Genomic DNA, 12,801 nt, shown 5'->3' on the forward strand with positions numbered 1-12,801 from the left:
TAAATAGGGAAAATATTATCTTCCAAACACCTTCTTTTTTCTGATCACCAAATACATTGTAGGTACAGATATTTTGTTCTACTATCATTTAATACATGTGACATTCTTTTTTTTTTTTTTTTTTTTTTTTTATTGAAAAGGATTTAATCAATTTACGTTAAGTAGAGTGATAATGTAAGAGAATGGGTTGCTATGGAAGTCTGGGAATTTACATTTAAAAGGAAAGAGGGGGGGGTGACAGAGTTTGGTATTTGATTTTGTTTCTATGTTTTTGATATAAGACAGTGATTCTCAATCTTGGTTGCATGTTAGAAGAATCTACATAATTTTCTGAAAATAGCAGTGCCCAAGCTTCACCCTCAAAATTCTGATATAACTGGTCTGAGGTAGAGTGAAGGCATTGGTATTTTTTTAGAAGCTTCCTAGTATCTGAATGTATGGACAGAGGTGAGAAGCACTGGTATAGAGATTAAAGAGCTAATGGTGAGATCCCTGAATCCCATTTTCCTATCTCCTCAGTTTCTGGATTTATTATCTTTTTGTATTATGTGCATTTTTTTTTAAATTTTTTATTTTTGATAAACATATATTTTTATCCCCAGGGGTACAGGTCTGTGAATCACCAGGTTTACACACTTCACAGCACTCACCAAATCACATACCCTCCCCAATGTCCATAATCCCACCCCCTTCTCCCAAACCCCCTGCCCCCGGCAACCCTCAGTTTGTTTTGTGAGATTAAGAGTCACTTATGGTTTGTCTCCCTCCCAATCCCATCTTGTTTCATTTATTCTTCTTCTATCCACTTAAGCCTCCAATTACATGTGACATTCTTATGAGATAAATCGCAGGGTTTCTCATCGCTGAGCAGGACTTACCACAGGATGCTATCATTTTGGATCTACTTCTGACAAATACAATCTCCCAGTGTCCAACATAAGCTCTTGAAAATATTTTCTTTAGATTCAAAATGTACACAATCTTAAACGATGATTAAAAAAAAAACCCTATCTTCTAAAATAGACAAACTTTATAAATTCTTAGGGTTCAGTTCAGGTTAAAAATGTTTACTGAGAGCCTGCTTGTATAAATTAATGCACTGAATGCTAAAAAGCTATATATAGCATAAGACTTTATGAATTTATGGGTAAAACATTATAAGAAAAAGCAAAATATTGCATTTAAAGAGCTTAAAAGACTGGTCATGTTGGTGTTTACTTTTTTTTTCTTTATATTTTTATTTATTTGACAGAGAGAAATCACACCTAGGCAGAGAGGAAGGCAGAGAGAGAGGAGGAAGCAGGCTCCCTGCGGAGCTGAGAGCCAGACTCCGGCCTCTATCCCAGGACCCTGGGATCATGACCTGAGCCGAAAGCAGAGGCTTTAACCCATTGAGCCACCCAGGAGCCCTGGTGTTTACTTTTATGTAAAAAATAAAATAAAAAACTTTCCTTATTTTGGCACTTAGGGATTATAGTCTAATAGCTCCCTACTCACATACTCTAAAGCAATACAATCAGTCCAGATTTCCTGCCTATGTTCTCAGAGACAGTAGTCAATATTTTATTGTAGGGTAAAATAAGGGTACAATATTTTATTGTAGGGTAAGACTTAACATGAAAAGCAGCAGAGCCTGACAATCTAATTCTCAAACGTGAATGAAATTAAAAATAGAGGCATAAGCAAATTAATGTATGACAAAGGCAATTGATAAAATACTCAAAAATAACTTAATTCTGGAATATTGAGGAGAAATAGAAATTAATAGAAGACTCAGCTAAGGAATAGGAAAATAAATGGGAGTGTAGGGCAGGCGACCATTGCTTTAAAATACTTAAATGGCAATCTACATTATGTTATTTTCTTAGATATCACATGTATAATTTACTTTTATAAAAAATTCAAAATTTATCTTAATTAAAAAATGTATCCTTATGAACAACAAACCCTCTGGCTCTATTACACATGCTTTATCCACTAATTTTGACTTTCAAAGTACTAAATTATTAAATCTGAAAGTCAGACAGTTCTGTGTATTTTGGATTTCTATGTAATTACTATGAGGGAAAACAAAGAGATATGTGTGAACCAATCAAGAAACTAAAATATATTAAGTTCTCCTTATTATAAGACAATAACTCCAGACCCAAATGTTGTATTTTTAATTTATTTTTTACATTTTATGTATTTATGTTTTTTAAGTAAGCTTTAGGCATAATATGGAGCTTGAACTCATGACCCCAAGATAAAGAGTTGCATGCTCTACCAACTGAGCCAGCCAGAAACCCCAGAGCCAAATGTTTTAAATAAGTTATTTAATATAATTCTCCCAACAACCTTATGAATTATACAATATTATCTCATGCCTAGGTACACAAAATAAATTGTGCAAGGTTACATAACTGATTTTAGGTTTTCTCTTGTTTTTAAAATCATTATTTAGAGTTAAATACATACAGTTCTAAAACATGGGCTTTTTCTCATCCTTTCCTATACTAGAAATTATCAGTTGTGGTCATATTTTTAACAGGAATGTATCTTAATATTTTTTTGTAATAACCTAAGGTATATCAACAGCATAAGGAATAACTGTTTTCCATACTATCTTGGCATTATGGGTAGAAGTGTAGTCATATCCAACTCACTTGATAGTGAAAATTATTCTTTCTTAAGAAATTTTTAAAATTCTAAACATTTGTGCTATTTTTAGAAACAAACGTGTAGCCATATCAGAACATTAATGAATCAGATTTAATTGATGTTAAAATGAAAGAAATATACTAATTCCACTAAATATAGCATGCAATGCAAAATGCAATGCATGTTTTCCAGTGCTATGATTCTTTTAAAACACTGAAAATCACATGTATTAATATTCTAGTATTTCCCAGGAAATTTACTAGGCCCTCTCAATAGATTGTAATTAATTGCATCTTCACAATAAGCTATTAAATTAGTAACTATGATCCTGCTTTAGAGATTTAAAAATCAAGACTTGGCTTGCCAGAGGTCATAGATACAGTGTAAGGTAAAAGGATTTGAACCCAGGTCTACTCTTCCCTCTGTTTTGTCTGTAGATATGACTATTCAACAAACATGAAATAAACTTAACTAGGTTATATTTGATCCCATGAAATATGTTTGGTTTGTAAGGACCATTTGTATATATTATGGAATATTCCATGCTGAAATTAATATTTCTATGACCTATCAATATAGAAACCTGTTGGAAAGAAATAGGATTATTTTAGGGAGGCATATTCTTAGTGAATGCATACTCTACTCCAGTTCTCCTGTCTTTTTCAGCTAAGTCATTGAAAACCATGTACTTAATCATTTATCCCAGTGATTAATACCTATCCTTTTGATCTATGGTTTTTTGTAATCCTTTGGTTTTTCTCTGACAGGATTTTGGTTATTTCTTGTCTGGCTCCTGGAAGTTTTCTATGTTATTTTAATGAGTTTTTGGGCTATATACAGATTTCTTTTTTGTGTAGCTCTGAATTTTAAGACAATATAATCAGTCTTTCTCTTAAGCTTTCTAGAAACTTTCCTGTCATCAATTCATTTTTTTCTCTTTGGCAAAATTAAATACAAAGTAATTACTTCTCCTTTTATTCCCTTTTTCCTGATAGATAAAACCATCAATTCAAGAATTAACTGGCTGTTCTGTTATTAACAGAATGACCATTTAATAGATATGTACCTTTTCTTTATTTCTTATTACAACATTTTTCAGTAAAGAATTTCAATTACCCCCATTTAGAGAGGAGAGACTCTAGAAAGGTTAAATAACCCATGTGTAAGTCAGAAATCATACACATATAATATATGACAATGTTATACAATGAGGAAGAATTACTATGTGCAACAGACACCAAAAATACATACTTTTAATCATCAGGTCAAAACTGTTGCTTTTTTTGCTGAAATTCATAGTAAGAGATATATATTATTTTATAGCAAATATGCACATATACATTTACATGTATATGTACAAATATACACACATACACACCATACTGGTATATTCACTGTATTTTATTTATCTCTCTATATGTAGCTGAAGAAAGTCCCACAAAATAATATTTCTCCTTTCTGTGATCTTTGAATTATAACATTTTTCTTTTTTTAATATATTTATCTTTTTTTATTTTAATTATTTTATTTTATTCAATATTATATCAATTATAAAAATATTGGTCATAACCCAATGATTGGGTTTTATGACTCAATGGTGGTGACCCATAATTTGGAAAATCTTCCCTAGATGATATCATCTTCATGTCAATTTTGTACAATGCATTAGGATCATTCAGCTGACTACAAAGCCTGTGGTAACTTTCCACAGTGATATCATTGTTTCTCTCTCCTTACTGAACTGGTTTTTTTTTTCCCCACTATATCTCTGTCCTTGTAGAGTTGCAGGCAAGTGTATGATTTTTCAACATGCAACATTATTTTATTTAGTTACAAAATCCACCTTCAAAAGCTTGAAATAAAAATTTCCATGGTCCACAACTGAATTATACATTGCTTTATTTTAGAATGTCCTGTTTTTCATTAAAGTAATTTTTAAACCACTGTGTTGGATTTCATACTTAACATTCAGATATGGGTTTTGGATAGGCCATAGGTCACTAGTTCCATGAACTGGCAAACTGGTCTTTGTTTTGGAAAATCCTCTTGGTATTTATCCAGAAATATATATTCATGAATCTCATCACTGTTAGCTGGGGACTCCTCAGTTTCCCCTCTTGAGTTCACTGGACAGACTTTTCAGAATTCTGAATGGGCTGTTCATTTACTATGGCTAAATGCTTAGCAAATTCCACACCCTATGTGAGGGTGATGTCTCTGTTTCTGGTACCTCCTCAGTAACTTCCTTAATCTCAAAAACAGTATCATTGAATATATTTTTCCTAATTTTTTTTTTTTTTTTTTTTTTTTTTTTTAAGATCAGCAGCCTTTCCTTGGCTATGATCACTGTCATTTCCTGCATCAAATTGCATCTGATGCCCTGGCCTCCTATAGCTGTGGCAGATATGGTAAGAGAAATGCTAACTTACATGTCTGGTATTTTGTTACTGAAACTAATTTTAGGTTTTCCTCCATTTTATTGTGTGCTTGAGTCTTCCCTCTCTGCTAGAGCTGCCTCAACAGGTTCAACATGGTATTCACTTATAGTCAAACTTAATTTTTAGGAAAAAATGTGTAGTTTGGATAAAGATTTCTCACAAGTTCTTGATAATATTTAAATCTCTGCATTTCTCTATTTTATTGAAATGTCACTTTCAGTGTGTTCATTCTTCATTTACTCAACCAATATCTTCTGAGCACCTAATCTTTTCAGGCACTCCTCTAAGTCCTGAACATAGAATAGAACAGCAATACCCTTATTCTCAGAGAGCTCACTTACAATAATGTGTGAAGTGCTTTAGAGACACCTGGGAATATAAGCACTTTTCCAAAACCATTTTGTTAATGAATCCAATTTAAATATCCTTGATAAAGTCTCTGGCTTTATGGTCTATTTCATACTTGTAGCTTGAATGTAAAATGATTGATTTTTAAAAATATAGAAATGGCTTTAAATGATTCTGGTTCTGTCTAATAATAAAAACTCAGCAAAAAAAAAAAAAAAAAAAAGTTCTTACCATGACAACTTGGTAAGGCTCTATTCCATCCAGGTCTTCCATCATCTCCCATGATGCAGGTGAGTGTCGAATAACCTTGAAGAACATAACCAGCATCACAATAATAGGTGACTGTTGACCCTAATTTATAATCCATTCCAAGTCTGGTGCCATTCATTATATTGCCTGGATCAAAGCAGGATTCTCGAAGTTTTGCTGAAAAACAGTGTTGATATAAAATGAATTGTTTTAGGATGCTATTTTCTTTGAATCCTTTAATATTTCTTTATCTATACTTCTAAACAGATGGGAAAGTACCAGACTCCTTTCTGTTACTGTTTGAGGGCTCAAAGTACAAAGTAGCCCATAATCATACCTGATATTTTGCTAATTCATATTGATGAGTAAGAATATAAAATTTTTCATTGGTCTTCTCATTAATATTAGCATCTAATGTACAAACATAGGGTTTTAGAGTTTGTTATATACTGTTATGTGCTATAACCCATGCATAAATATTTCAAAATATTTTAGAAAAGAAGGGCTTACTTAATGCATTGCATGGAGCACTGTGTGTTATACGCAGACAATGAATCATGGAATATCAAAAACAATAATAAATAAATAGATAAAGCTCTTCTCCCAAATAATGTACACTCATTCCATGTGACTGAACTGGGAAATGATACTACTGCCTATGTTGAGCTCAGTTCATTTTACCACTGGGAGTAAAGTAAAAGACACTTTTCTCTGCCCTGAAATCATTTCTTGTGATCCATCTCTTCTAGTCAGTCCCCTCTTTCTATCATAGGTCTTCCCATTATCAAACAGTAGCAAAATTTTTATGACATACAGACCATGATCTCTTGGGATAGAGAGTTTATGCTAAAGTCAAGTACATTTATTTACCTATTTATTTTTAAGATTCCATTTATTTATCTGTCAGAAAGGAAGAGAGAGAGTGTGCAAAAGAGCACACAAGGAGGGAAAATGACAGGCAGAGGAAGAAGCAGGCTCCCCGCTGAGGAAGGAGCCCTATGCAGGACTCCATCCAAGGACCCTGGGATTATGATCTGAGCCAAAGACAGATGCTTAACTGACTGAGCCACCTAGGCATCCAAAAGTCAAGTACTTTTACAGCTAACACTAACAGACACATTGAATATTAAGTCCATTCACAGTGAAGGAACTAAAAGTTTTCTGTGTGCCCAGATAGTGAACTAAAGAGAGTGACAGGAAGGAAGAGTCAAGATGGTGGAGAAGTAGCAGGCTGAGATGACATCAGGGAGCAGGAGATCAGCTAGATAGCTTATCAAACCATTGAGAACACCTACAAATCCAACAAGAGATCAAAGAGAAGAAGAACAACAATTCTAGAAACAGAAAATTGACCACTTTCTGAAAGGTAGGACCAGCAGAGGATTGAATCCAAAGCAACGGGAAGATAGACCTCGGTGGGAGGGGCCAGCTCCCGGCAAGTGGCAGTGCAACAGTGCACAAAATCAAAACTTTTAAAAGTCTGCTCCACTGTGGGACATCACTCTAGAGGCTAAACCGGGGTGAAGCCCATGCGGGGTCAGCGTGGCCCCACATCCTGCAGGGTCACAGGAAGATTGAGGGTGTCTGAGTGTCGCAGAGCTTGCAGGTATTAGAGTGGGGAAGCTGCCTACAGAGACAGAGCTGAGGAGTGAGCTCTCAACTCGGGGTTACCTTGAACTGTAATCCATGGCACAGGCCACTGCTCTGTGAGTGAAGTCCCCACAAGATCCGGGGAGACACCCCCTGGGGGAGCTCAGGGATCTGTGGGCTTTGGAGACTCCAGGCAGAGCCGTGTGGCAAAGACAGAGATGCTTGGTCACAGGCTGGGTGAGGTTGGAACACGGCCGGAGGCGAGGGAGACAGGAGTGATTGAATGCTTTTCTCTGAGGGCGCACTGAGGAGTGGGACCCCGAGCTCTCAGCTCCTCTGGGCCGGAGAATGGGAAGCTGCCATTTTCATTCCCGTCCTCCAGAACTCTACAGAGAGCATTCAGGGAACAAAAGCTCCTGAGAGTAAACCCGAGCGCATTACTTAGCCTGGCCTCTGGTAAGGGTGGTGCAATTCCGCCGTGGGCAGAGATACTTGAGAATCACTACAACAGGCCCACCCTCCAGAAGATCAGCAAGAAATCCAGCCAAGACCAAGTTCACTTCCCAAGGAGAACAGCAGAAACCAGAGGAGGAGAAAGCAAACCATGGAATTCATGGCTTTCTCCCCATGATTCTTTAGTCTTGTAGTTAATTAATTTTTCTTTTAATTTTATTTTTTTTCTGTTTTTTTTAAACTTTTACCCTTTCATCATATAACGTTTTTTAACTAGTTTATCTTAACAATACCTTTCATAAAAAAATAATAAAAATCTTTTTTGAACCTTCATTATTATAGTCAAATTTTATCCTTCATTGTATCTAACTTTATTTTTTGTATACACATAGGGTTTTTTCTTCTAAAAAATTTGGGATACAACTACTTTTAATAGATCAAAATGTACCCTATATCTTGCTCCGGGCTTGTTCTAGTCTCCAGCCTGAGCAAATTCTCTCTACTTTTTTTCTTTATTCTTCCAACCAACTTATTCATCAACTCCTTTTTAGAAATTAAAAAAAAATTTTTTTTCACCTTTATAGGCATATTCCATCGCTTCATTCTGTTTACCCTTATATATGTTTATCATTCTTTAAAATTTTGGGAGGTTGTTTCTTCTAAGAGACCAAAATACTCCCCAAATTAAGTGGGTGACCCCCTTCTAGTCACCAGTCTAATATATATACATATATATATACATATATATATGTATATATATATATATAAAATAATATATATATTCTTTTTTATATATTTTTCTTTATTTGTTTTCTTTTTCTAATTTTTTTTTCTGAACTTCTTTTTATCCCCTTTCTTCCCCCCACGATTTGGGTTCTCTTCTGATTTGGTTAAAGCACATTTTCCTGGGGTCTGTGCTGCCCTTTTAGTATTTTATTTGCTCCTTCATATATTCTTATCTGGACAAAATGACAAGGAAGATAAACTCACCACAAAAGAAAGAACAAGAGGTAGTAATGAAGGCTAGGGACCTAATCAATACAGACATTGGTAATATGTCAGAACTAGAGTTCAGAATGACGATTCTCAAGGTTCTGGCTGGTCTCGAAAAAGGCATGGAAGATATTAGAGAAACCCTCTCCAGAGAAATAAAAGCCTTTTCTGGAGAAATAAAAGAACTAAAATCTAACCAAGTTGAAATAAAAAAAGGTATTAATGAGGTGCAATAAAAAATGGAAGCTCTTACTGCTAGGATAAACGAGGCAGAAGAAAGAATTTGTGACATAGAAGACCAAATGACAGAGAATAAAGAAGCTGAGCAAAAGAGATACAAACAACCACTGGTCCATGAGGGGAGAATTAGAGAGATAAGGGACACCATAAGATGAAAAAACATTAGAATAATTCGGATTCCAGAAGAAGAAGAAAGAGAGAAGGGAGCAGAAAGAATTATTGGAGAGATTTATTGTAGAGAATTTCCCTAATATGGCAAAGGGAAGAAGCATCAAAATCCAGGAGGTACAGAGAACCCCCCTCAAAATCAATAAGAATAGGTCCACAGCCTGACACCTAATAGTAAAATTTACAAGTCTTAGCAACAAAGAGAAAATCCTGAGAGCAGCCCGGGAAAAGAAGTCTGTAACATACAATGGTAAAATTATTAGATTGGCAGTGGACTTATCCACAGAGACCTGGTAGGCCAGAAAGAACTGGCATGATATATTCAGAGCACTAACAAGAAAAACATGCAGCCAAGAATACTATACCCAGCTAAGTTACCATTGAAAATAGAAAGAGAGATAAAAAGCTTCTAGGACAAACAAAAACTGAAAGAATTTGCAAACGCTAAACCAGCTCTACAGGAAAGATTGAAAGGGGTCCTCTAAGCAAAGAGAGACCCTAAAATAGTAGACCAGAAAGGAACAGAGACAATATACAGTAACAGTCACTTTACAAGCAATACAGTGGCACTAAATTCATATCTCTCAATAGTTACCCTGAATGTAAATGGGCGAAAAGCCCCAATCAAAAGACACAGGGTATCAGAATGGATTAAAAAAAAAAACAAAAAACAAAAAACCACATCAAAGATTTAAAGCACACCTGAGATTTAAAGTGAGGGGGTGGAAAACAATTTATCATGATAATGGACATCAGAAGAAAGCTGGGGTGGCAATTCTTCTATCAGATCAATTAGATTTTAAGCCAAAGACTATAATAAGAGATGAGGAAGGACACTATATCATACTCAAAGGGTCTGTTCAACAAGGAGCTCTAACAATTTTAAATATTTATGCTCCTATCATGGGAGCAGCCAACTATAAAAATCAATTAATGACAAAATCAAAGAAACACATTGACAATAATACAATAATAGTGGGGACTTTAACACTCCCTTCACCAAAATGGACTGATCATTCAAGCAAAAGATCAACAAGGAAAACAGGGTCTTAAATGACACATTGGACCAGATGGACATCACAGATATATTCAGAACATTCCATCCCAAAGCAACAGAATACACATTCTTCTCTAGTGCACACGGAACATTCTCCAGAATAGATCAAATTCTGGGTCATAAATCAGGCCTCAACCGAAAAAGATTGGGATCATTCCCTGCATATTTTCAGACCACAATGCTATAAAGCTAGAACTCAATCATAAGAAGAAATTTGGAAAGAACCCAAATACATGGAGACTAAACAGCACCCTTCTAAAGAATGAATGAGCCAACCAGGAAATTAAAGAAGAATTGAAAAACTTCATGGAAACAAATGATAATGAAAACACAATGGTTCAAAATCTGTGGTACACAGCAAAGGCAGTCCTGAGAGGAAAATATATAGTGATACAAACCTTTCTCAAGAAATAAGAAAGGTCTCAAATATACAACCTAACCCTACACCTAAAGGAACTGTAGCAAGAACAACAAAGAAAGCCTAAACCCAGCAGGAGAAGAGAAATCATAAAGATCAGAGCAGAAATCAATGAAATAGAAACCAAAAAACAATAGAACAAATCAACGAAACTAGGAGCTAGTTCTTTGAAAAAATTAATAAGGTTGATAAACCCCTGGCCAGACTTATCAAAAAGAAAAGAGAAAGGACCCAAATAAATAAAATCATGAATGAAAGAGGAGAGATCACAACAAACACCAAAGAAATATAAACAATTGTAAGAACATACTATGAGCAACTCTACACCAACAAATTTGACAATCTGGAAGAAATGGATGCATTCTTAGAGACATATAAACTACCACAACTGAACCAGGAAGAAATAGAAAACCTGAACAGACCCATAACCAGGAAGGAGATTGAAGCAGTCATCAAAAATCTCCAAACAAACAGAAGCCCAGGGCCAGATGGCTTCCCAGGGGAATTCTACTAAACATTTAAAGAATTAATTTCTATTCTTCTGAAATTGTTCCAAAAAAATAGAAATGGAAGGAAAACTGCCAAACTCATATTATAAGGCCGGCATCACCTTGATCCCAAAACCAGACAAGGATCCCATCAATAAAGAGAATAACAGACCAATATCCTTGATGAACACAGGTGTGAAAATTCTCACCAAAATAGCCAATAGGATTCAACAGTACATTAAAAGGATTATTCAACATGACCAAGTGGAATTTATTCCAGGGCTGCAAGGTTGGTTCAATATCCACAAATCAATCAATGTGATACACTAGCCAATAGGATTCAACAGTACATTAAAAGGATTATTCACCATGACCAAGTGGAATTTATTCCAGGGCTGCAAGGTTGGTTCAATATCCACAAATCAATCAATGTGATACAACACATTAATAAAAGAAAGAACAAGAACCATATGATACTCTCAATAGATGCTGAAAAAGCATTTGACAAAGTAACAGCATCTCTTCCTGATCAAGTCTCTTCACAGTGTAGGGATAGAAGGCACATACCTCAATATTATCAAAGCCATCTATGAAAAACCCACTGCAAATATCATTGTCAATGGAGAAAAACTGAAAGCTTTTCCGCTAAGGTCAGGAACACGGCAGGGATGTCCATTATCACCATTGCTATTCAACATAGTACTAGAAGTCCTAACCTTGGCAATCAGACAACAAAAAGAAATTAACGGCATCCAATTCGTCAAAGAAGAAGACAAACTATCACTCTTTGCAGATGATATGATACTATTTGTGGAAAACCCAAAAGACTCTAATCCAAACCTGCTAGAACTTGTACAGGAATTCAGTAAAGTGTCAGGATATAGAATCAATGCACAGAACTCCGTTGCATTTCTTTACACCAACAACAAGACAGAAGAAAGAGAGATTAAGGAGTCAATCCCATTTATAATTGCACCCCAAACCATAAGATACCTAGGAATAAACTTAACCAAAGAGGCAAAGAATCTATACTCAGAAAACTATAAATAGTACTCTTGAATGAAATTGAGGAAGACACAAAGAAATGGAAAAATGTTCCATGATCATGGATTGGAAGAACAAATATTGTGAAAATGTCTATGCTACCTAAAGCAATCTACACATTTAATGAAATCCCTATCAAGTCCCATCCATTTTTTTTCAAAGAAATAGAACAAATAATCCTAAAATTTATTTGGAACCAGGAAAGACCCTGATAGTCAGAGGAATGTTGAAAAAGAAAGCCAAAGTTGGTGGCATCACTATTCCAGACTTCAAGCTTTATTACAAAGCTGTCATCATCAAGACAGTACTGTGCTGGCACAAAAACAGACACATAGATCAATTGGATAGAATAGAGAGCCCAGAAATAGACCCTCAACTCTTTGGTCAACTAATCTTCGACAAAGCAGGAAAGAATGTCCAATGGAAAAAAGACCGTCTGTTCAACAAATGGTGTTGGGAAAATGGACAGCCACAGGCAGAAAAATGAAATTGGACCATTTCCTTAAACCACACATGAAAATAGACTCAACATGGATGAAGGACCTCAATGTGAGCAAGGAATCCATCAAAATCCTTGAGAAGAGCACAGGCAGCAACCTCTTCGACCTCAGCCACAGCAACTTCTTCCTAGGAACATCTTCAAAGGCAAGGGAAGCAAGGGCAAAAATGAACTAT

The 12,801-nt window shown here is 35.3% G+C and overlaps 1 protein-coding gene across 1 annotated transcript in view; it reads right to left on the reverse strand.

Moving 5' to 3' along the window:
* CSMD3 (CUB and Sushi multiple domains 3) overlaps positions 1-12,801 on the reverse strand; it is a 439,117-nt gene that overhangs the window by 251,253 nt on the left and 175,063 nt on the right. The window contains exon 18 of the mRNA XM_059395523.1: positions 5,658-5,852. Within this exon, the coding sequence (XP_059251506.1) occupies positions 5,658-5,852 (195 nt within the window). The remainder of the gene's footprint in view (positions 1-5,657; positions 5,853-12,801) is intronic.

This window comes from Mustela nigripes, chromosome 3, assembly GCF_022355385.1.
Source record: "Mustela nigripes isolate SB6536 chromosome 3, MUSNIG.SB6536, whole genome shotgun sequence".
Classification (NCBI taxonomy): Eukaryota; Metazoa; Chordata; class Mammalia; order Carnivora; family Mustelidae; genus Mustela; species Mustela nigripes.